Raw genomic sequence first — 26,055 nt, 5'->3', positions numbered from 1 at the left:
ATCTACTCCTTATTTCTAGATGCCTCACCTTTTTACTTTTTGCCATCTTATTCTTATTTAAGGCATCAAAACAGCAGTTATTAACTTTAAGATAAGACATTTTGATAATAGAGAACATGTAAAAGCTACATAAAGTACTCTGAAAATAGCCATTATCTAATTGGAAAGTTCTATTTAGAGAAAGAGGAATAGTCCCATATATTAATCAATGGTAGGCACAGTATTTATTTACTTTTTAATATTCTTTATTCATCTAAATCAAGTTTTCCATAAATGTACATATATCATGACTATATCACACAGATTAGATTCATGGGAAGGAGATGTTTCAAAAGTTTCTTTTTCGGCGCCCTCTCTCCACCATCATCCTTGATAGCCTCCCTGATGTAAAATCAGCATTTACCACTCCTCAGCTTTCTCCAGATGCATGTCAGCACTCACACACATTAGGGAGTTTGTACCTTTTTCTCCTCCAAAGAACTAGATCATTTCTCCCCATCTAATAGCTCGCTCATCAATCTCTCCAGCATCTCCCCCCGAGTGGCTGATTTCTGTAAAGGGGTTCATGATGTACATGCTTGGTCCAACTGCTCCCCCTACTGATGGGCACTGGCTTTGCTTCTAGTTTAGTGCCACTGCTAATGACGCTAAGGTAGATATCCTTGTCATGGGTCCTTGGATTTTCCACACAAAATTCCCAAAAGTAGATGTACTGGCTCAAAAAAAAAAAGTATCTGTTTTAAAAAGATACTTTTCATAAGGACTGCAATAACTCTCCTTTCTGCCAATCATGCTTAGCAGTTTCCCTTCCTGGGCAGGCATTTGGCCCAGCGGTTAAGAGGATGCTTGGGCTGTCCACATTCCATATCAGGTGCCTGGGTTGGAGCCCCAGCTCCACTCCCAATTTCAGCTTCCTGCTAATGTGTATCCTGGGATGCAGCAGGTGAAGGCTAAAGTACTTGGTTTCTTGCCACCTAGGCTCTGGATTTTGGCCTGGGCCAGCCCCTGCTGTTGTAGGCATTTGGGGAATGGAACAGCAGATGGAGCTCTCTGTCTTTCTCTTTCTGTGTTTCAAATAAAATAAATTTTTTTCTAAAAAAGAAGTTCCCCTTCCTACCATACACCTCCCACACAGGTCTAGCAATAAGTATAATAGTTTTTTCCCCAACTGTTTCTAGAGCAATGGATACAAAGTGACTGCGGTAGGCAGAACTCTAAGATGACCCCCAAGGAGTCACCTCACCATGTAAGGATGGGGCTTGTGACCTGTTTCTGTCCAGCAGAATGTAACAAAGGAGATGGGAACATCACTCCCATGATCTGTCCCACTATTAGCAACCTGTAGTCAAGGACTTGCCTGCCGGTTTTGAAGAAATAAGACAGCAAGGGTCTGGAGGGGCTGTGAGACATCTACACAGCAGGGGCCCGTGGGGCCCTCTAAGATCTGACAGTGACACCAAAAACAAAGTGGGGCCTCATTCTACAGGCACAGGAATGGACGTGGCAATAATAGTGTGAGCCTCAAAGAGCACCCTGATTTCCAGAAAGGAGCAGAGCCCCAACAACTACTTAAAATTAAAAAAAAAAAAAATTTTTTTTTAAAAAGGGACATATGTGGCTACAGTCATGCAAGACCCTGAGCACAGAAGCCAGCTAAACTACACCCAACTCCTGGCTCACCGAAAACCAGAGTTCACCAACTATATGAAGTTTGCAGTGCATTGTTAGGTAGCCGGCAAGAGAATATTACAATGCTGGCCTAGCGTTAACTTCAGCAAATAGTTCTCTAACTGTGGAACTCAGCACATTGTCTCACAGGTGTGCCAGCCATCTGCAGTCTGCATTCGCCCTCCTGAGAATTAACCTAGCTGAACGTGTTTTGCCCAATTCTGTCTATCAAATGGCTTGTCTCATCAAATTTTTAAGCACTCTTTGTATATGACAGATACAAATCCTAATCATTTCTCCAAATCTACGATGCCTCTTTTGACTTTGCTTATACCACTAAAATATTTATTTACCTTTTTAAAGACTTATTTATTTGAAAGAGAAGAGAGAGAGGGAGAGTCAGAGAGAGAGAGAGATCTTCTATCTGCTGGTTCACTCTCCAGATGGCTGCAACAGCCGGGGCTGGGACAGGCCAAAGCCAGGAAGAGCCAGGAGCTTCTTCTATGTCTCCAAGATAGGTGGCAAGGACCCAAAGACTTGAGCCATCTTCAACTGGTTTTCCCAGGCCATTAGCAAGGAGCTGGATTAGAAGTAGAACAACCGGGACCCAAATCACTGCTATACCACAGGGCTGACCCCTCAAATATTTTTTATGTAGCCAAATACATCAATTTTTAAATACAGAAATAATATTTCCCCAATATCTGAATCATATGAAGTCTCTTTAAGAGTATTTATTTCATTTATTACATTCAAATTTTTAACCTATCTGGAATGGGTCTCTTTCTTTTAAGATTTCAGTATACTGAAGAGGAATAGTTAATGTGTCAGCACAAAGAGAGAAAGGTCTTCCTTTTGCCGTTGGTTCACTCTCCAATGGCTGCCACGGCCGGCGCACCAAGGCCAGCGCACCACGCTGATCCGATGGCAGGAGCCAGGTGCTTCTCCTGGTCTCCCATGGGGTGCAGGGCCCAAGCACTTGGGCCATCCTCCACTGCACTCCCTGGCCACAGCAGAGAGCTGGCCTGGAAGAGGGGCAACCGGGACAGAATCCAGCGCCCCGACCGGGACTAGAACCCGGTGTGCCGGCGCCACAAGGCAGAGGATTAGCCTAGTGAGCTGCAGCGCCGGCCAACAAATTGTTCTATAATCCACCATACTGAGTCAACAAGTTTGTCAAGTAAATCTGTTGCGTTCTTGCTTAAAAGCACTTGAAAGTATTAACTTCTGTCACTGCTAAGAACACTGTTTTGTTTTGTTTTGTTTTGTTTTGTTTTGTTTTGTTTTAAGGGAAAGGGTTTATTGACCAGGGAAATCCAACAGGCCAGAGGGCAGCAGTGAAGAAAGGGGGCCCGAGCACGGGAAGCAGGTCCTGTTACACTTCCGCGAAGGGGTGGAGGGGAAATGGAGCAGCGAACCCCAGCAGGGTGGAGGTGAGGCTGACACCTGCGGTGGAGCTGCGTGGTTTAGGACCAGAGTTTACTGTGCAAGGTGGTAACGGGGCCCAGAGCCCAAATGGCGTCCGGGGTATGGATGGGAATACAGTATTTCCCCCATTTTTATTATTAAATACTCCTTGATCAAAGAGAGAAAAGCGATTTTTTTACGTATCAAAATGCTAGCTATCCAGGCCAAAACAACACACTGAAATAACAGATGTTAATAATAAATTAAATGATGTCTACATAAAAGGCAAGGTAAGCAAGTATGAAACTACAGTTCCCACACTGCCTTTGATGCCCTACAACTTAGGCGAGCCGTCACAAAGAAGTCTCTTACCATGCTTTTCTATTATGCATCTTCTTGCATTAACGAAAAATAAGCATTATTGGTCCTCATTACTAGTCAAATGAAATAGAATACCTCTTGAGCAACATTTACAGAAACAAGAAGAACTAAAAACATGGATGTGCTCCGATCCCAGCCATTACAACAGGGTCTACCAGTTGTCTCAGAGCAGTTTTTAAAGAAGCCTAACCATCTACACAAATCAGTATCTCTAATGGAAAGTGTTAGCCATCTCTTCCTGCAAAGGAATTATTAATTTTCCTTCCATCTCCTATCAGAAAATCACTTTTAAATTCACATAAAATGTTCAGCCCAGTAAAGAGAAGCATTCTGCTTCCATTTCCAGTGCTTTGAATCAAGGTAATGTCAAAATAACTTTCAAGTCTCTTTCTCCCAGTTATATTTAGGTAAAGACAGGCTGAACTGCTCTAACAGAGAGATCCCAAAAGACAGGGCTTAAGTAAGACAGAAGCTTCTCTCTGGCACTATTATCCTGGGTAAATGATTTGGGGCTGGCTGGGCACCAGCATCCTGTCACACAGCTTTCACCCATGGGTGAAACCAAGACAGCTGCTCTCGCTTTTCAATATTTGCAAACCACCAAGAAAAAAGAAAAGAAGACAGCAAACACCTTCTTTCTGAAGGCTTGATCCAGAAAGGGCACACAGCACTTCTAGCTTCCCACTCCCGGGGCTCAGTCGCAGGACCACACTCAGTCACTGGGAAGAGAAGGAAACACGGGCACCACTGAGGGGTCATAGGCTCAGCTCTAACTTAAGAAGCCTGTTAGTCACGGAAGGGGAGAAGAACTATTAAAAGACACCTGCTGTCTCTGCCACCTTTTCAGAGGCCAAACATTACTACTCTGCCTTTATAATGTTCCCAAACCATTCTCTTGATAGCTCCCCAGTCCCTTTGTGTCTCTGCTCAACCAAAGACTGCTTTTTTTTTGCTCATCAGAAAAGCCAGAAGGAAGAGAATATGATTCTAAACTGATGGTCCCTTTCATATATAATGTTCCAAACTTACTGCTGTCCTCTGTTACAAGTCTTATGTTCAACAGGGCTTCTTTTTGTTTTAACACAGTTTTGCAGCCTGTCCTTGGGGAGAAAAATTCAGAAACATGCTTATTTTTAAATTATTAGAAGTAATACTCTTTTTACCCATTAAAATATATACAGTGCGAAAAACAGGTTTTGAAATACATTTATATATTATTGTCCAACCATGCTAGCAGAGCTATGTTAAAAAATGTATTTATTCAAACATTGCTCATGTAAATAACAGATAAACTACAATGCATTTAATTTGCTCACCAGCAAGGTAAAGAAATATGTATTTTTTTAAAAAACTTAATAATGCTGCAGATATCAAGTAAAGCATTCTTTAAAGACTAGCATTAAAAATGAAATAAGACAGGTAAAGTGGGTTTGATTGCCTCATTAAGGACTCATCCGAAGATGCCTTAATTTAAACAGAGGCTCTCCGTACACTTTAAGTGATTCGATTAAAGGAAACTGCATGAAACAGCCTAACTGCATGAAGAAAGTATACCTGCCAAAGTATTTTAAGACCCCTGTATTTAGCAAGATGTGAGATAGTATTCCCTTAAGCATAGCTTCTGAGACGTTCATTAATTTAGCTAATAGGAAAGTGCCAGGTGTTCCTGATGATATTCTCTCACTAGAGAAAAGCCTTTATACTTTAGTTGACTAATAAAGACCTCTGCTTCCACACAACTCTAAATCACAAAGCAAGCATGCCTAGAGCCAGTTAACAACACATCAGCTCTTCCACACACTTACCCCTTCATCATACCTGTACATGTTTAATGATTTGCAAGACTGCCCTGGGCACTGGAGGCTCCGATGTTACATCACCCAGAAGTAAGTCCTCCCACATATTATAAGTCACTTTCAACGCCTGTGTGACATAAGCAAAGCCTACCAGAATGTGCTCTTTTGGGCCTGTGGACACTCGGTGTCCCCAGCCTTTCCTTAAGATACCACCCCATTTTACTGGGCATTTTTAAGTCCCATTTTGGCCTACTTAGCTCATTAATAATAAACAAGCACATCTAAATCCCGAAATTCAAGCAAAGAAACCGGAGAGGATAAACAGCAATTACAATAAACCAAGAAATCACTAGAGAAACCAAAAGTCTTGGTCCCTAAGGCCTTTTCTTAAAGCTGTAAATCACATCACCCAAAGTGGAACGTGGGGAGGTTTGCACACAATCAGGTCTGACTGAGCAGCAGCACTGGCAATAACTGCAGATGCAGTGCCAACAATACTTGGATGATTGCCACTCCCAGCAACATTTGTCAAGCATTTGTGTAACACAGTTCCACTACAAAGCAGCTTTGCTACATAGTTCACAACATTTCGGTTAATTACACTTCTAAAAATAATCTACAGTGAAAGAAAAGCCAGCTGAAAGCTCAGTCTGTCTGGGGAGGAAACTGGTGCCCTGGCATTGAACAATGGGCCCAGGACCACCTCCCAACATTAAAACCCTCACCAGAACATTTGCAGGCTCCAAAGCGACTCTCACCAAAATGGAAAAATGTTGGTGAAGTGGTCACGTTTCCTGCCCAGCGTTTTCTAACTTGGTTAGTTTTACATCTTCCTTTCATCTCTAAATCCTCCTCCCAAATGTCCCAGGGCGTCTGTGTCTTCTCTGGGTCAACAATTTAAATCATCCACAATCTGGCTCCTCTCAGAGTAGTGCACATCTGTCTACTACACTGTGCACTTGCTGGAAACAAATCAAGGGCAACAGAAGAAAACGTGCTGTCTTCAGACTTCCAGTGTCAGCGGGTAGCCCTGCAGTGCTACAACTTTCCAAGCTGACACCCACAGTTACCTCCAGTAACACTGAAGGGCGCACTGGTGCCCAATGGGATGGCCCTGCTAGGGCGCGAGCTGACTCTAAACATTACGTGGTTTCCTAATGAGCAATAACATGCCGGGATTCCTGGGCTGAGATTAACCACAGAAAGACAACATGGGAAATGTGGTAAGGGCATCCTCATGAAACCAGAGCTCTGGGGAGCACAGCATTGAACACTGCCATTTACAAGCCTTTGGGGAAGATCTGGATCATTCTAAAGCCCAAGTTAATAAAAGTCCCTGTGTTGTAACTCGGGACTACAAAGAAAATGACAAGAACTACAACCAAGGCGAAAACAGCAGCAAAGTTTGCCTCTCAGGGCTTCCCTAGAATTCGAAACAACCCAGGTTAATATTCCATGAAGGATGAATTAACGGTGAGCCCCTCCCTTGTAGTGAGAGCTCTGCCTGGGAATTGCTGACAAAGGAAAAGTGGCATCACCTCACTGCTGTGACAGAGGAAGGCCAGAGAGGCAAAGAGCAAAGGAAAAGAGGAGGTCAAACACAGCAGCAGCCTGCTCCTCGGGCGAGCAAAGAACGTGAACGTTTGTTTCTTGGTGTATTTCTTTTTTCTGATGCACCTCAATCGATTTCTCTAATTCTAGGTATCTGAAATATTTTCTTCTAATTTGTATGTATTTACTTGAGAGTAAGAAGGAGAGAGACAGCAAGCTAGAGAGCAAGAGAACACTCATGCACTCCCACTTGCTGGTTCATTCCCCAAAGACCACAAGGGCCAGGGCTGACGCAGGTTGAAGCTTGGAGCTGGGAACTCAGTCCAGGTCTCTCATGAGGTGGCAGGAAGCCAATCACTTAAGCATCACCACTGCCCCCCAGGGTCTGCATTAGCAAAAAGCTGGACTCTGATGTGGGATGCAGGCCTATTAACCACTAGGCAAAGTAAGCTGAAATACATTCTTAAAGCTAAAATATTTTTATCAAGAAAAATGAAATAAGAAAGAACTTATTAACAAAGAACTTTCCCCCAAAGCTTTGCAAATATACAAAAATTGTAGTTTCACAGAGAAGCCATCTAATTCCTGGTTCTTCTATTGATTTTAGTCTGTAATAATTTCTAACATTTACAAAACGCTAAGGATTTTTTAAAAGATTTATTTATTTATTTGAAAGAGTTATACAGAGAGAGGAAGAGACACACACAGAGAGAGAGAGAGATCTTCCATCTGCTGGTTCATTCCCCAAATGACCCCAACAGCCAGGGCTGGGCCAGGCTAAGCCAGAAGTCAGGAGCTTCTCCCAGATCTCCCACATGGGTGCTGGGGTACAAGCATTTGGGCCATCTTCTGCTGCTTTCCTAGGTGCATTAGTAGGGAACTGGATTGGAAGTGGAGCAGCTGGGTCTTGAACCAGTGCCCACATGGCATGCCAGCGATGCAGGCAGAGGCTTTACCCACTACACCACAACACCAGCCCCTGTGCTAAACATTTTAAATACAGTCTCAATCAATCCTCAGGACAGCTCTGAGACAGGCAGAGGATTTCTACAGCAACCCCAAGTTGCAAGATCACAAAGCTGGCCCATAGCAGAGCAAAATTAAACCCTGTGTACCATACTTAGCTTGATTTTCTCACTTAACCTTACACTTGGCATATCAGAAGAGGTACTTTCTGTTCAACAGAACTCAAGTTCCCCTACCTTACATCACATGCCCTTGATATTTTAAAGGTGATTTTTGGAATTAATCACCAAAATGGCTTCGCAAACTACAACTGTTTGTACCACACTAGCCTCGCTGTAAGTCACAGGTCAGATGAAGAAAGGTCAGGAGAGCCAGTGCTTAAAAGGAAGGCTTGGCTTAATCTGCTAAAATCATGCAGAGAGAACCAACTCAAAGCACTGCTGACACAGAAAACCAGACTGAGAACAAGCTGCAATTGATCAAAGCAGAACAAGTTAGAATTTATATCAAAGGGAATGTCTTTTGATTTTTAGGGCAACTAGCTCACCCTGGTGGCCAGAAAACTCCACTACGCAACCACCTATCCCTTCCCACATGGCCTCATTCAAATACTGGGCAAAACTTAGGAAAACTGATCCAGAGCCATTGCTATCCTTGATGATTCAAGTTTGAGCAAACTTTCTGAGCAGATCTGCATGGCATATACAGTTAACCATCTAAAGTTTTTAGCAATCCTGGTCTGGAAATGTGTCTATATGCAGTCAAAGGGAGTTTCTTAAACCAAATACAAAGCCCAAGATTTATTTAAAACAATAACAAGGTATCAGCAGTCATTACAAATGAGTTTCTATTATGCAAAGATGGCAGCAGCAATTTTTGAGTCCAGACGAAATCACCTAAACTCTAACAAAACTTAACCACAAAAACATTCACTACAATATTTACTTATTCTATTATAAATATCTGCAGAGTATCTATTATATATGAACAGACTCTTCACCAGACACTGGGATGGAATGCAGCAGAGACCCTGTGGCTACTTCACACTGAGTAATAGTACAACAGTAGAAAACTGTAAACAACCCAAATGTCCAGCAGTAGTAAATAGCCCAATGTCTACCCATCCTGATACAAATATACAACGGGATTCTAGGCAGCCGTTAAAACCAGTTTCAGGTAGATCTGCAAGTGCAGACACATAAGCTTGGCCACATACACTACAAACTGCAAAAAGCAAGAAAAGGACAGAGAGGATATGCTGGTGCTATGGTACAGCAGGTTAAACCACTGCCTGCAATGTTAGCATCCCACATGAGTGTCATTCTGAGTCTTCACTGCTCTGCTTTTGACCCAGTTGCCTGCTAATCTGCCTGAGAAAGCAGCAGAAGATGGCCCAAGTGCTTGGGCCCCTGCACCCACGTGGGAGACCCATTGGAGCTCCAGGCTAAACCAGCCTCGGGGGCCTTGAGGCCATCTGAGGAATGAGCCTGCAGATGAAGATCTCTATCTCAATCTCTCTCTCAGTATCTGTTTCAATCTCTCCCCTCTGGCCACACTTCAAAAAATAAATAAATCTTGGGTGGCGGCGCAGCTCACTAGGCTAATCCTCCGCCTGCAGTGCCAGTACCCTGGGTTCTAGTCCTGCTTGGGGCGCCGGATTCTGTCCCAGTTGCTCCTCTTCCTGTTCAGCTCTCTGCTCTGGCCCGGGAGTGCAGTGGAAGATGGCCCAGGTCCTTGGGCCCTGCACCCCATGGGAGACCAGGAGAAGCACCTGGCTCCTGGCTTCGGATCAGCACAGTGCGCCGGCCGCAGCATGCCAGCTGCAGCAGCCACTGAGGGGTGAACCAATGGAAAAAGGAAGACCTTTCTCTCTGTCTCTCTATCTCACTGTCCACTCTGCCTGTCAAAATGAATAAATAAATCTTAAAAAAAAGAAGAAGAAGAAGGAGAACAGAGAGGTGAGTCTGTGTGTATAAATTTGTTTATACTTTTTTTAAAAAAAGATTTGTTTTATTTATTTGAAAGTCAGAGTTACACAAAAGAGAAGGAGAGGCAGAGAGAGAGAGAGAGAGATAGGTCTTCCATCCACTGGTTCACTACCCAAATGGCCGCAACGAACGGAGCTGGACCAATCCGAAGCCAGGAGCCATGAGCTTCTTCCTGGTCTCCCACATGGGTGCAGGAGCCCAAGGACTTGGGCCATCTTCCACTGCTTCCCCAGGTCATAGCAGAGAGCTGGATTGGCAGTAGAGCAGCTGGGACACGAACCAGCACCCATACGGAATGCCGGCACTGTAGGTGGCAGCTTTATCCGCTATGCCACAGCGCCGGCCCCTCTTTATACTTAAATGTGGGGATATGTATTCTTAAATACCCCACTGTTAACAGTGGTCACTTTTAGAAGAGGAATGAGAAGTGTCAATATTCCATTTAACAGACATCAGAATGTATGGGTATGTGTGTATTTCATTTGTACATAAAATTTAATTTTTAATGTACAAATAAAAACCAAGTATCAGTATGATGGAAAATTTGGACTTCTATTCTTGATCTACCTGAAACTGTCATTCATTCTAACATACAGACTTAATATACCAGCCTCACACGTGGAGAAGATGGTAATGACACGCCCATCTAGGAAAGGACCCTTGGGTTAATACTCAGCTTCGTGCTACACACAGCACAGCCACCACAGATGGGGCAGCTCAGGAAGCTCTGCAGCTGGGCACTCACAGCTACCAGCTGCCTGTAAGGTCCACATGTGAGCAAAGGCCTCACATCAAACCACCTGCAGGGAAGCTGGGGAGGACACACCCAGGCCATTTAGTAGGGAAAGGGAATGAGAACCGGGTGTCCTCCCACCAGCTGACCTGATCACAGTGCTGCCCAGACTTCTCAAATTATTCAAAGACTACAAATGTCCTGGCTGTTAAAATAACTTAAAAAAGAAAAGAATAAAAAATTTTAAAAAGACGCCAATGAGTCTCAAAAAAATGGACTTTCAAGATTTTTCCAATACAAGTCTAAATAGTTGAGTGGCATTTTTCAGTCAGGGTAGATTTCATTTCCAAAATTTGCAATCCAAAATCATATTTTGCTCATTACAACGTAATTATAATTATATGCTTCATAATAAGGAAGGTGGTAAATGTGGCATACCATAGGATTTTAAAATTAAACAAATGAGCTTACTTTTGACTTCTTACCTGATGCAGCATGCATTTCCTGCTCCTGGCTCTTTCCCAAAGAGGCCATCAATCTGGAATATGCTTCAGTCCACCAAGGATTATACTTCAAAATCCGTTCAATCTCTTCATCTTCAAAATAGTCAGCTCTGGGAAAACATGATGGACAGGCTTGTCACATAGGGTTAGGATTGCCTTCATTTTCTAAGATCTCCCAATTCACTGCATTTGCACTGGAAATGTGAATGGCTAATTCAAAATACATTTCCAGCACCTTCTTTCTTTCTTTTTGTCAATAATTACATAAAACAAAAAGCCAGAGTCTAACTAAAGGGACATCTGACACTTCTGATCTCTTCAAAGAGAAGACAGATAAGTCCTACCCTGAAAGCCCACCGTGGACTCTCGGGCATGGAAGAAAGTCAATCTTAACACACACTCATGCTAGTTTTGTGCACACCACAGATTTTGGTAAGGTTACAAGAAAGGAAAGACATTTTCAACTCCACCAGCAAATAAACAGAAATAGACAAGCAGGAAATTCACAAAGAGGTGCAAAGAGGCTACACACACAGACACACATCATTCTGTGGCATGCACACTAGAATTTTCTACCGTAACGCAATCTATTATATTTATTCGAATCTTAACAGCTCCTTGAGTTTATACTATTAAAAAAGGTAAGTGCAACCTTTGCAAAGAACGGAGCGCTATTTTCCCCTGCACTCTACATTTTCAGTTTTAACTAGAAAAGTAACAGCTACATTCAAAATATTCTTCTTATTCTGGGAGAACACTTTAGTGCCAATAGGGCCCACCCCCACTGTAGCAGGCATCCGGGAAGTGAACCAGAAGATCTCTCTGCTTCTCAAATAAATGCTTCTTTAAAAAAAAAAAAAAAAAAAAAAAGAGTAAAGAAAAGAAAGGAAGAAAGAAAGAGATTATGCTACCTTGCACTCATAGTTGGAGATTGGTATTCACAGGGAAAGCATGACAAAGTACACTCGGAGAAATTTTTATTATATTTCAGTTAATTAGAAACTCTAGGAACTGGCTACTTGGAGAAACTGAATTTTGTAGCTGACAATTTTATGATCTTAAATACTTTTCTTCTTTCAAGTGAGATATGAAATCTTTCAAAAACGAGAAAGATCACAGATAACTCACTGTGCTCCGTGTGCTCCAGGCACTGCACTCAGCGCTTTGCGTGCATGACTCCCTGGAGCCCTCATCACCAGAGGCAGCGCAGGACTGCTAACACCTTCATTTTACAAGGGTGGAAACTGAGGCTGGAAAAAGCTGTGTTACTTTAGCTGAGCTCAGGGAACCAGTAAGAAGTGTTAACCAGGAGGTGGAGCCACTTAAGGCATACTCCAGTGTGGGGAGCAACTTGGACTAGACTAAGTTACTCGAATTAAGACTTATTCTATGCATCTGCTCTCCCACAATATGGCGCTGAGAAGGGAGTAAACAGCTTCTACACAGCTGCCTCCAGTTCAACCAACAAGCTGCAGGACCTGCTCCTGATTGGAGGAGAGCAGTGTACTCGCGTGTGGGTAGCAGAGTTGGGATTGGTGGAAGAGGACTATAAAGGAGGAGAGAGACAACATGCACCAGGAACATCTAAGAGGAACACCTGTGCAGCCCCCGAGAGAGCCGGCCGGCGGTGTGCCGCTCCCCCGTGGAAGTGGGGAATGTGGCAGGGGGAACTGCCCTTCCATGGAGGTGGAAGGGACGGTAGCAAACCCGGGGAGGGCCGAGCAGACAAAAGAACAGCGCAGGGTCCTGTGTCGTTCCTCCGCGAAGAGGGGGAGTGACACTCCAGAATCCAAGCTCTTAGCTAACGTAAGAAACACTCCATTTTTATGCATGAGGAAATAAAAATACAAATTGGACAGAATTGAACAGCTAATATCCTGAAATGAGAGTTCTCAATATCAATTTTTGTCAGGTGCACAAGGTGTATGAGACCAGAATAAAGAAGTTGCTTTATAAATGAATCCTAAATCTATTTCCTAATTAGCTATCTCTTCCTCCTAAGTACAGGAAAACTCTTTCGAATGGAAGTTCCGGCCAGCACCGCAGCTCAATAGGTTAATCCTCCACCTGTGGCACCGGCACACCGGGTTCTAGTCCTGGTTGGGGCGCCGGATTCTGTCCCGGTTGCCCCTCTTCCAGGCCAGCTCTCTGCTCTGGCCCAGGAATGCAGTGGAGGATGGCCCAAATCCTTGGGCCCTGCATCTGCATGGGAGACCAGGAGAAGCACCTGGCTCCTGGCTTCAGATCAGCGCAGCGCGAACCAACGGAAAAAGGAAGACCTTTCTCTCTCTCTCTCTCTCTCTCACTGTCTACTCTGCCTGTCAAAAAAAAAAAAGAATGGAAGTTCTTCTTTAGACTCGTACACAAACTAGAAATGTAAGCTTTTCCTAGAAAATTAATTTCAAAAAGGATAAACAGTGTTAGTAGCACAAGGGGTCCGTGTTGTAGAGCAGTGGGTCAGGCCACCACTTATCATTCAAGTCCTGCCTTTAACTTCTGATCCAGGGTACCACTGGTTTCTCCTGGAGGCGGGGACAGCAGATAATAGCTCAAGTCCTTGTTCTCTGCCACCCACATGGGACACCTGAATGGAGCTCCTAGCTCCTGGCTTTGGCCTGGCTTAGCCCTGGCTGTTGTGGGCATTTGGAAGGTGAACTAGAGGATGGAGTAGATCTCTCTCTCTTTCTCCCTGCCTTTTAAATAAATGAATAAGTCTCTTAAAAAAAAAAAAAGTATCTAGCTAAACTGCTAACTACATAATTCATTCAACAAAATGTATGAAGTTTATGCCGTGTCCCAGGTTCCACGCTGGGCACTGGGGTTCCACAGCTAACAAGACACGGTCCAGCCTCTGTGGGGCTTACAGTCCCTTGGGAGAGCAAAGCAATTATGATACAGCGTACAGCAATGACACAACAGCACCACAGTCTATGGTAAAATAAACCTGGGACCACAGGGGACGACCCTATAGGAAAGAATATCTATGCCAATTACTGAATGGTAATTAACAACTAGGCATATTAAGAGTGCTATGGAATGAAAAAGTAGCTGGCAAAGGCTAGGGAACAAACAGGCACAGTTAAAAAGCAAAAAAAAGGAGAGTTGAGAGAAACTAAAAATGAGATGCTGTAGTGACACAACCCCATAAGCCATGTTTAAAAATCTGAAGGAGCTTTATCTGAAAGAACTCCTGAACACCTAAAAGCTTTTACACAGAGGAGGGACCACAGTGTGTTTTGGAAACATCACTCGGCGCAGGCTGGAATGATTTAAAGGAACAAACCTAAAGGAGCAGAAATAACGATGACCTGGACAGGACAGGGGCAGTGGAACTTGGAGCAGAGTGGATGCGTATCAGCTACCTGCAGCAGCTAGAACCGCCAGGACACAGGGGTGGGGCCATCTTGACCCCAGGGTTCCAACCTCAGCGCCCTGTCCTCGGCGCCCTTCATTGAGACAGGGCCACGAGAGTGAGAGGTACATCACTTCCTTCTGGAAAGCTGGACTGCAAGATGCCCTCTAGGACACAGGAGCAGAGATCTGAGACGGAGTTAGTGAACACCCCAAGGCCTCTGTAACTCACAGCACTTACATTCTAGGGGAGGGAAGGAGCTATTTCTAAGTGTCCCAAGCACTATTTGAAAAAGCAGAGTAAAGGTTCAGAGAGTGACTGGCATCCCACTGATCCCTATGTTTCAGCATGTACAAAAATCCAACTCCTCATTGTACCTGCAAAGTCTCCCTGAGTTTTCTATTTGGTTAGGGTCTCACTTCTCATCCTAGTCATCCAGGTTAGAAACCTAGGATAAGGGCCAGTGCTGTGGCACAGGAGGTTAAAGCCCTGGCCTGAATAGCAGGCATCCCATAAGGGTGCCGGTTCTAGTCCTGGCTGCACCTCTTCCGATCCAGCTCTCTGCTGTGGCCTGGGAAAGCAGTACAAGATGGCCCAAGTCCTTGCACCCCTGCACCTACGTAGGAGACCCGGAAGAAGCTCCTGGCTCCTGGCTTTGGATCGGTGCAGCTCCGGCCGTTGTGGCCATCTGGGGAGTGAACCAGAGGATGGAAGACCTCTCTCTCTGTTTCTACCTCTCTCTTTAACTCTTTCAAATAAATAAAAATAAATCTTTAAATCTTTAAAAAAAAAAGAAACCTAGGATTATCCTGAACTGCCACACACTCGGTCAATCCTGAAGCTCTGTCATTCATCTCTGTAATTTTCCTTCACCCGCACTGTTTCTGGCTCTCATCTGTGGCTGGCTCACTGAAACACGCATGCAGCTATCTGACCTGCATCTCTTCCTCCAGTCTGGACCTTTTCAACTCCACCAACCACAAAGCAAATATTTCCTGTTACTACGCATTGCCTTGTGATCTGCTCAATAAATCCAAAGCCTGATTAATACTACCTTCCTTAACATATTCAGAATAATGAAAAATCATCACAATTTAAAATGGCATTCCAAATGGTACATGGTCATTTTTGTCCCTTCTCATACTTCATAGATGTTGATAATGTTGCCTAAATTCTTCTACTATTTTCTCCTGAGTAAAGAAATAGGTAAGAGATTATGAATTGGTTAAGGTAAAAAAAATGTATCAATAATTTAAAAGCAATTTGGGAAGAAAAAAAAACAACATTCTAACCAATAGAAATATGAAAATTTGGCTTTAATAAGCAAGAGAGGAAGGACTATTAAGGAATGCTTCAAGATGTCATCAACACATTTCAGTATAAAAATAATATCCAAAAGGAATTATATATAGCAAGAAATTATATGTGGCTGGGAATGGGCCAGTCCGAAGCCAGGAGCCAGGAGCTTCATCTGGGTTTCCCATGTGGGTGGCAGGGGCCCAAACATTATGGCCACCATCCACTGCTTTTCCCAGACAATTAGCAGGAAGCTGTATCAGAAGTGGAGAGGCCAGCACACAAACCAGCACCCATTTGGCATCCTGGCATCGCAGGTAGTGTATTTACCCGCTACGGCACAATGCTGGCCCCAGATACATAATCTTTTAAAGAAAAAAATCAATGTTTAACATAGCATCTATTATCTGCCCAGCGCTATGCTAGGCTGCAAAACATGCCAAAAACAACACAGATCACACCAGACCGACAAGCAGATTTTACAACACAGGATTTTAAAAATCATTACAATAATCCACCTACATGTGCCTTGAAACTGTTTAAAATTTTTTTACATTCAATTGACTGCTTAGCATGAAATTAAAATTGGTTTTTCTCAAGCCTATAAAAAACCCGACACAAGGAGAGTTCATGACCCATAAAAGGGCTACTGAAACAACTTAACAATAGGTAACATATTATACTAAAATAATATTTGCTACAGATCATATGTGTACATCATTACACTAATATAATGCGTATATTATTATCTATCTGCATGGTAGATAATGAGGAATTTAAACTGAGTATTCTCACCATTGTATTCATCAGTAACAAAAACAAAATAGTGCACTAAGCCAAAAAGAATTTTTAACTGAAAATCTGAAAGAACTTTATTTGTGCTTCATCTAATATCAGTACATTTATTTGGGTGAGTCAGTCACCTGATGTAAGTAGTAAGTAATACCAAAATTACAACTAGCCAGTCTTATGGCTGTCAGAGAAGTCACAAAGAACCTAGACCTCTGGATGCCTGCTCTCCTGTCTTAGCCCATGACTACATCCAAGCCACTCTTGTAAGAACTATTCTTTGAGAAACAGAAAGAACACTTAATGCATTCTATTACAGACCATAACAGTCTTGATAAAGAAATATGTAAGACAGAAAAAAGAAAGGCTACTTAGAGTATCACATTGCTAACCATAAATTTCAATTTCCTAATTCTGTCAGGCCATAGTTTATTCTTCCAGTTTTGGAAGAAAAGAGATGGTAGTTCTTCTAATTAAGCTCCCTCTCACTTGAAATTTTAGCCTTGTAAAGCTTATTCTGTTTTCACGCTAGCCCAAGAAATCTGCTGACAGTGAAATTCCCACTTGAAATCTTCAGCATGACTTTGGATGGCTTTCTCCAAATGACTCTTCAGTGGGGCTTTCATGCCACAATTGAAGACAAAGGTCATCAGAAGTGGCAATATAAATGGAGTCCAATCTCTCAGTTTCCCTCAGGATGCTGAACAGTTCAACCACTTATCATTACACATCACTCATCCCATTTGCACATCACAAGATATATTTCTGCCATTCCAATTAGTATCCGACTGTGTCACAGGAGATAGAATATTAATCACAACAGCCAGAGTAGCTAAACCGGAATCAGGAACATAAAAAGGGAATACAAAATGACAACTAGAGTCTCTTTTCAAGTCGTGGCCAAGCCACCTAGTGGTAGTGTGACAGTGGGCAAGTCTCTTAACCTTCTTTCCTCATTTGCTGTGAAAACTGAATTAAATAATCTCCTGAGAGCACATGATAAGCTAATAGCAATATACAAACATAAAGGAATATGACGATTATAATTGCATCATAACACTCTAGAAATTATTTACCCAGAATGCCAGGGCGTGGGGAGAATAGTAACTGAAATCTACATCAACACACAATACCCATTCTCCATACATTCAGAAAGAGAACCAAGAATCCAGGGACAGAGAAAGAGAGAAAAAAAGAAAAGCTGGATCCAGGGGCCAGTGTTGTGGCACAGCGAGTTAAGCCGCCACCTGTGATGTTGGCATCCCGTATTGAAGTGCTAATTTGAATCACAGCTGCTCCATTTTTGATCCAGCACCTCACTAATGTGTCTGGGAAAGCAGAAGATGGCTCAAGTGCTTGGGCCCCTGCCACCCATGTGGGAGGCCTGGATGGAGTTCCAGGTTCCTGGCTTGGGCCTGGCCTAGCCCCAGCCGTTGTAGCCACTTGGGTAGTGAGCCAGTGGATAAGATCCCCTCCTCCCTGAATCTCACTCATTCTCTGTAACTCTACCTTTCAAATAAATAAATAAATACTTTTTAAAATTCATTCAATCAATCAATTAATAAAAAGTATCCAGAGGCCAGGTGACAGTCCTTGGAAGAAGGATGGTTACCCTAGCCAGCCTTTCCTCAGGTGATCATTTACCTATCCAATACCTAGATAAGGTCCTTAGGCAAAGTTTATGACTAAAGTCGCGATTACTGAGGGTGAAAAATACTGTAAAACTTTAAATTTAGATAACAGAATAATTATCAGTCATCTGAAAGAGATGGTTAATTATAGTGCTAGTGGAGAAAATTGTGAGGAACATAAGAATATCTTGGATCACCCAAAAAAATGCAGGACAGGTAGTAAATTCAAATTCTTAAAGAAATCAAAACTCATTTTCATTGATATATTTCTTTAGTCACAACAAAAATTATACTTAAAAGCAGTATAAATATTCTCATGAATTTAATATTCTATCTTAAGCCTTGCTAGAAAAAAAACTCAAAAAAGTACGCTAGAAGAATTCTGTGTTGCTTGAACAACTAAGGAGCACCATCTTACCAAGATTACCAAGGTACAACAGCTGGAGGGTAAGTCCAATGTTAATTAAGTTTTGAGTCAGCACTAAGTTCCAGGACCCAAAACATACATGCCTACTGGAGTTTAAATGAATACTCAAATTTTTAACAAATAAATGTCAAGTAACTTATTTAACACTCAAAAACTCAATACTCACAGATAATGATCTGGATCAAACTTGGCCAGCTCAGCAGCCAGGCGTTTCTGTCTTCGTTCAGCTGCAGGAGTAAAATCTGGATCCTTAATATCAATAACATCACTCAATTCATCCTAAGAACACCCAGAGAAGAAAGAATAATTGCTATCTCCTATTTTTAGCATTTAAAAATCAAGTTTTACACAAAAATATCAAAGCATGAAAAGAATCTAACTGATTAGTAGACTGACACCAACTGCAACATTGAGATTCAACTCCAGCAAACAGCTGCTGAGTACCTACTACATGCTAGGCCCTGTGGAATCTCATGGAAATCACCTCATTTGATACTTAATAGCAAATAAACTGATGAACACATATTAAGACTATAGAAGCTTAAGACAAAAACCAGGATGGAATAAAGCCCTTCCTGCAAGCTGTAACATTTTCCATCCACTTCTCCCTTTAGCCCCAAAGGAGCTGAAAGTTATTAATGGTATAGGAATTTGAGTATCAGACACCTTATACACAGACTTTTTTTTCTTCCTATAGTCTAGATCAATTGCCCTCAAAGAATTACTACGTAAAACCATATACACAAAACTACACATTCTACTTTATGAACAGATTTAAGAATTTTTACTGGGACTGGCATTGTGGTATTAGCGAGTCAAGCTGCAGCCTGTGACGCTGGCATCCCATATGGGCAACAGTTTGAGTCCTGGCTGCTCCACTTCCGATCTAGCTCCCTGCTGATGCACCTGGGAAAGCAGTGGAAGATAGCACAAGTGCTGGGGGCTCCTGAACCCACATGGAAGACCCAGATGAAGCACCTGGCTCCCAGCTCTGGCCATTTCAACCATCTGGAGAGTGAATCAGAGAATGGAAGATCTCCATCTCTCTCTCTCTGTATCTGTCTTCCAAATAAATCTTTGGGGGCGGGGCTATGGCATAGCAGGTAAAGCTGCTGCCTGAAGCACCAGCATCCCACATGGGTGCTAGTTTGAGTCCTGGCTGCTCTAATTCCAATCCAGCTTCCTGTTAATATGCCTGGGAAGGCAGAGGTAGATGGCCCAAGTATTTGGGCCCTCGCCATTGCAGCCATCTAAAGAGTGAACCAGCAGATGGAAGATCTCTCTCTCTCTCTTTGCCTCTCCCTCTGTAACTCTGCCTTTCAAGTAAATAAATAAGTCTTAAATAATCTTTCTAAAAAACAAAATTTTTATGAGCAATTTTGATGTAGATGATGTTCTACTAGAAAATTAATTTACCATAATTGTCTTTTCTAAAAAATTATTAATGTATTTGAAAAGTAGAGTGACAGAGAGAGAAACAGATCTTCCATCCACTGGTTCAATCCCTAAATGGCTACAATGGCCCAAACTGGACCAGGCTGAAGCAAGGAGGAACTCTATGTAAGTTTTCCACAGCAGTGGCAGGGATTCAAGTACTTGAGTCATCATCTACTGCTTCCCAGGGGCATTAGCACAGAACTGGATTGGAAGTGGAGCAGCCAGACTCGACCTGGTACTCCATTATGGAATTCCAGTGTCTCAAGCACAGCTTAACCTAAGGCACCACAACGCCTGACAACTGTCTTTACCAATACATACTGAAACATAGCGGGCCGGCGCCACGGCTCACTGGGCTAATCCTCCGCCTAGCGGCGCCGGCACACTGGGTTCTAGTCCCGGTTGGGGCACCGGATTCTGTCCCGGTTGCCCCTCTTCCTGGCCAGCTCTCTGCTGTGGCCAGGAAGTGCAGTGGAGGATGGCCCAAGTGCTTGGGCCCTGCACCCCATGGGAGACCAGGAAAAGCACCTGGCTCCTGGCTCCTGCCATCGGATCAGCACGGTGCGCCAGCCGCAGCGCACCGGCCACGGTGGCCATTGGAGGGTGAACCAACGGCAAAAGGAAGACCTTTCTCTCTGTCTCTCTCTCTCACTGTCCACTCTGCCTGTCAAAAAAAAAAAAAAAAAAAAGAAACATAGCTTGCTCTGGCCGGCGTCACGGCTCACTTGGCTAATCCTCCGCCTGCAGCGCCAGCACCCCGGGTTCTAGTACTGGTCGGGGCGCCGGATTCTGTCCCGGTTGCCCCTCTTCCAGTCCAGCTCTCTGCTGTGGCCTGGGAGAGCAGTGGAGAATAGCCCAAGTGCTTGGGCCCTGCACCCACATGGGAGACCAGGAGGAAGCACCTGGCTCCTGGCTTCGGACTGGCACAGCGCGCCAGCCTCAGGACACCTGCCATGGCAGCCATTTGGGGGGTGAACCAATGGAAAAAGGAAGACCTTTCTCTCTGTCTCTCTCTCTCTCACTGTCTAACTCTGCCTGTAAAAAAAAAAAAAAAAAAAAGAAAAAAAAAAGAAAAGAAAAGAAAATATAGCTTGTTCCTTAAGCCAAATCTTACAAAAGAGATGTATAATAGGAAAACTGCCCAGGATACCATAGTCTTTATTCTTTTGGTCAGAACTGTGAAAACTTACACAATGCCAACATTTTAAAACTGGGCCTGCTTTTCCTTCTTCAATCTCCCTACTCCTACAACTATCCCCAAGTGAGAAGCACAGATATTGGATGAAGGTTAAAGAATACCAGGGAAATAACTCGGCAGAAAGTTGTGGAGGCAAACTGTTGAAGATAGATTTGTAAATGGTATTACAGGTAAGTGCCTATTAGGCAGGTTTACAAGTCAGTGACTGTAATACAAAACACAACCATGAAAGTGAACCGTGTTGAGACTAGGATACAGCCACCCCACTCAAGCAAAACTGCCATATAGTAAAAAAAAAAAAAAAAAAAATCTCACATTCTAACCACAACCCTTTTAGTTCAGGTAATATCAACAGTGTTTATTCTAAACAGCTTCTAATATAAGAGGGTCCAGAGATCCTTTTGGAAGTCACTGGAATATCCAGAACATTCTAACACTTCCAAAGCCAAAGTTTACCCTAAACTTATAAAAATTCCCATTCAAAAAATTCCTTTGTAATTTATTTTTTGGAGTTAGAATGTATTTCCCCATAGAAATGCTATGACAATGGGAGTTACAGAGTCTCAGGCCAGCCTTCAAGTTGGTACAATTCCTAATACACTAGAAAGAGAGCACCCATGACATGAAGGGCTTATCAAGCACTGCAGCAACGCTCCCACGGCAAAGACCTGCAGGTTTCTGGAGCTGAAGCCACCAGAACACATCTGTTCCCTAAGCAGTACAACCTATATTTGTCTTCAATTCCTCTACTCCTTTACCCACCTAAAGTTTCCCCACAGGGCTGGGAAAGGCACTGTAATGTATCTGCAGAAGTTACTTAAGCTAAGTGAACACTATGAGAGCCACGCCTGCTCATGGAACCCAAGCCTCCCTGCCCAGCAACCTGGACAGGCACACCTATCCTTTCTTTCCTCTTTCTAGCCCCAGGGAGCTCCCTGGCCTGCGTACTCACTTCTCAAAGTCCAAAGAGTGACTTCAGAGGTAGACAAATGTGAGCCCAGATCCCAGTGCACCTCCCAGAGCCTCGCTGCCTACTATAAATGAGTCCAGTGACACCTCTATCACAGTGCTACGTACTAGTGTCTGCTTGCTTCCTTTGCTGTAACAAATGACCACAAGCTCAGAGTCCTAACACACATTTACTGTCACCCCGTTCTGAAGGTCAGAAACCCACCATCAGTCTCACTGGGCTGAAGTAAGGTGCCAGTGGGGCTGCAGTTCTTCTTGGGGGTAGGGGTGCTCTGTTCCTTTGCCCTCTCCATCTTCAAGGATGCCTCAATCCTTGGCCTTTGGCCCCACATCACATCCCTGTTCCTCCCTTGGTTTCTACCACCACGTGGCCTTTTACTCTGACCAGATGCTTGCACTGTGATCTTCCTAAATCCCTCTTGCAAGCACCCATGGATTAGACTGGGCCCACCAGATAATTCTAGCCAGTCTCCCAAGACCCTGGGGCCAGCACTGTGGCTCAATGAGTTAAAGCCCCAACCTGCAGTACCCACATCCTATTATGGGCACCAGCTCGAGTTCCGGCTGCTCCTCTTCTGATCCAGCTCTCTGCTATGGCCTGGGAAAGCAGCAGAAGATGGCACAAGTCCTTGGGCCTCTGCACCTGCATGGGAGACCTGGAAGAAGCTCTGGCTCCTGGCTTCAGATCAGCTCAGCTCTAGTCATTGCAGTCATCTGGGGAGTGAACCAGCAGAATGGAAGACCTCTCTCTCTCTCTGGCTCTATCTCACTCTGTAATTCTTTCAAATAAATAAAATAATAATTAAAAAAAAAAAAAAAAGATCCTTCACTTCCCCACAGCAGTGAAGTACCTCTGGCCACATCAGGTAGCACAGTCACATATCTAAGCACAAGAGCATCTTCGGGGGGGGGGGGGGGGGAGGACAACCTCGTGTGCCACTGGCTGTGGGAAGGACTGAATGAGAGAACACCAATACATTCAGTAGTGTGGCTGCCCTTCTCCCGCAATGAGGCTCATCAACCGCTCCTCTGAGAGGACGCCTCCTTCCTGCGCCTCAGTCTCCTCACCTGCTAATCACAAAGTAGGGAAAGGTGGCAGAATTAAAATGTTCCCTTCATTACTTCAGCTGGGCTGATGTCAGGTCATAGACAGGTACAATGGGTGAGTCTCTGCAGACAGCTGTATTTTAAGGGATAGACAACTGCTAGATGAAATCCTACCCGCCCAGAGAATGCACCTGCTCTGACCTCAGCTCTCAACACCTAGCCCACTGTGTTCCTCACACTCACATTGACTCCACTCTGCTCAAAACTGCCCAGCCTGCCTTCCATTTCTGGAACTTGCCCAGTCAGTCCTAATGCCAAGCCTCTGCCTTTGCAGCAGCCTTCTCATCACTTGGAACTCAAGGTGAAGTTCAAGGTGAAGACCAAAGCAGCCTTCTGAGGACAAGCATTTGGCCTAGTCGTTAAGGCACCAGTTGAGACGCTGCAACCCAGACTGGACTGGCTGGGTTCCACTCCCAGTGCCAGCTCCTGATTCCAGTTGATGCAGTCCCTGGGAGGTAAAGGTGTTGACTCAAGTGACTGGGTTCTTGCCACCCACATGAGACACCTGGATTGCATTTCTAATTCCTGGCTTTGGCTCTGACCCAGACCCAGCCATTGCAGGCATTGGGAAGCCAACAGATGGGATTTCTTTCTCCTCCTGCCTCTCAAATAACTAATATTTTTTAAAAAGCGGCAGAGGCCTCCTTTTGGCAGCCCGGGCAAAGCAGTGGCCCTCCAGTGTTCCCATCGCACCCTCCTTTTCCTTCTTGTGTTACTAGCTGACATTTTCCCTAAGGTTTGATGTCTGAATGACTACTGTCTGTGCTCCCATTAGAATATTCCATGAGGGCATGTGTTTCACCTGTCTTCTTCCTCACTGTGTCCTCAGCACCTCAGCACTGTGCCAGGCACTCAGGACTCAACCACTCATTCAGCACTGAGTGCCTGAGAGCCCTGTTCTGAGTGCTGGAGCACAGCTCCAGTGACAAATGCACAAAGTCCCGGCTCTCAGGAGAATGAGAACTGACCAGAAGAAAGCAGCCCCTTTGCCTGGCTCGCTCCTCTTTTGGCCTCCAGACTTGGGGCCTCCACATACAGCCATATGACATTTATACAGTAGAAGGCAACTACTCCGACAACACAAGCCCTGCCTAGTTATTTCTTTTTTAAAAAAGATTTACCTGTACAAGCCCTGTCCAGTTTTCTTTCCTGTTTAAAAAAGATTTATTTATTTATATAAAAGGCAGAGGGACAGAGAGAGAAATCAGTCTTCTATCTACTGGCTCACTCCCCAAATGGCCATAATAGGAAGAACTGGGACAGGCTGAAGCCAGAACTCCATCTGGGTCTCCCACATGGGTGACAAGGGCCAAGTACTTGGGTCATCTTCCACTGTCCTGGTAGGAACATTAGCAGGGAACTGGATCAGAAGCAGAGCAAATGAGGCTCAAACTAGCATGCTGATAGGGAGTGCAGGCATCCCAAAGCAGTGACTTAACCCACTGTGCCACGCCTGTCTACCTGATTGGTTCTACACACACATACACACACACACACACGCAGTGTCCCTGTTCAAAGTACCACAAAAGAGAAAGTGAAACAAACTTAAAAGCAAAGTTTGCTTGGGGTCGACAGTCTAAGGCAGTAATCAACCAAAGGGAGAGAAGAAAGGAGGATGAGAAATGTTTAACGAGAGCAGAAGTAAAGGAGTCCTTTGTAAGGAATCGCCACAGCCACAAGTTAACAGAGCTGCTTAAAAACGGATCCTGTAAAGAAAAGGTCACGGAGGATTTACATCAGGCTTATGGACGTTTAGACACAGAAGAGGCAGAGGCAATGCCAAGAGCAAAGCCAGCACTGTGTGCACATCTGCCCGGGGGTGGGGGTTGCGTGGACACCACAGCCTCAGGGGAAGCAAAGGGCCAGCAAGCCTGGCATCCTGCGGCTGCTGGCAGCAGCGACCCGGGAGCTGGCTGGGCGGGCGCCCAGAGACTCCAGGGCTGCTGCTGGCAGCCACTGCACCAGAAGCTGGTTGTGGAGCCCTGATCTGAGCTGCCGGGCTCTTTTCCAAAGGCGCCCTGATGGCCAGCAGGAATGTCAGAGAGGAGAGAAAGGGCGGGAGAGGACGTACGGGAAGCAAGGGAGCCACAGTGAAGCAGAACGTGTTCCAGCGAAAACCTTCTGTGTTCTTCTCATTATCAGTGGAAAATGCAGAGGGTCACAAGAAAACTCGATTTAAAAGAGTAGGAGGAGAATAAAAGGAATGTACCGCCTGGGAAGGGTTAAATCAGTGAATGCAGAGGAGAAACCTGGGTGTTGGGATGATGGAAGAGTTCTCGCTTTCTTCCTTCTGTCTTTTTAATGAATCTGTGTAGCTTTTGTCATCACAGAAAATATTCTTTTTTTTTTTTCAATTTATGGTGGAGGAGGAAGCTGTAAAAATACTGGTAAAATATGAGGGGTAAATGAAGCTTTACAGACATTTCCCTACCCAGGGGCAGGATCAGAGAAAGTCATGAAGGTGTTAAAGTCAGTTTAAACGAGCAGAGGTGTCCTAAACTCTCTTGTTTGTAAGATAACTTACCGAGAACTCTGTGTGCTTTGCGTCTTATTCCCTGGAACTGTCACCGCCTTCACCGTAGGTAGGGCAGGACTACTAACACCTTCATGGACCCACAGAGGGCTGAGCTGATGCACACAAAGTGCTCACCTACCACAGCGCTGCCCCAACCCCCCAGAGCCAGGGGAGTTACAGGACTGGGACTCTGAGAGCTTAGAAAGGTAATACAGTGCCCACATTTTCTTTAAGCCTCCTATGAAGTCCAGGGCAGGACCCCATATCCAAATCTACTATTTCTACAGTGACTTTTTTTTTTTTTTTTTTTTTTTTGACAGGCAGAGTGGACAGTGAGAGAG

General features: G+C 44.2%; 1 protein-coding gene across 7 annotated transcripts in view; it reads right to left on the bottom strand.

Moving 5' to 3' along the window:
* Positions 1-26,055, bottom strand: part of SHQ1 (SHQ1, H/ACA ribonucleoprotein assembly factor) — a 125,908-nt gene that overhangs the window by 86,034 nt on the left and 13,819 nt on the right. For 6 of the 7 annotated variants that reach the window (XM_089305423.1, XM_051851471.3, XM_089305426.1 and 3 more), the window contains exons 5-6: positions 18,655-18,767; positions 10,976-11,103 (exon numbers count right to left, since the gene is read on the bottom strand). In XM_089305423.1, the coding sequence (XP_089161549.1) occupies positions 10,976-11,103; positions 18,655-18,767 (241 nt within the window). Of the gene's footprint in view, positions 1-10,975; positions 11,104-12,121; positions 12,439-18,654; positions 18,768-26,055 lie in introns of those variants that run through there. The other variant, XM_089305425.1, reaches the window with a different exon arrangement.

Source organism: Oryctolagus cuniculus, chromosome 10 (assembly GCF_051225735.1).
Source record: "Oryctolagus cuniculus isolate XC-2025 breed Fujian yellow rabbit chromosome 10, ASM5122573v1, whole genome shotgun sequence".
Lineage (NCBI taxonomy): Eukaryota > Metazoa > Chordata > Mammalia > Lagomorpha > Leporidae > Oryctolagus > Oryctolagus cuniculus.
The sequence above is the reverse complement of the archived record's forward strand: the minus strand, read 5'-3'. Positions and strand labels throughout refer to the sequence as shown.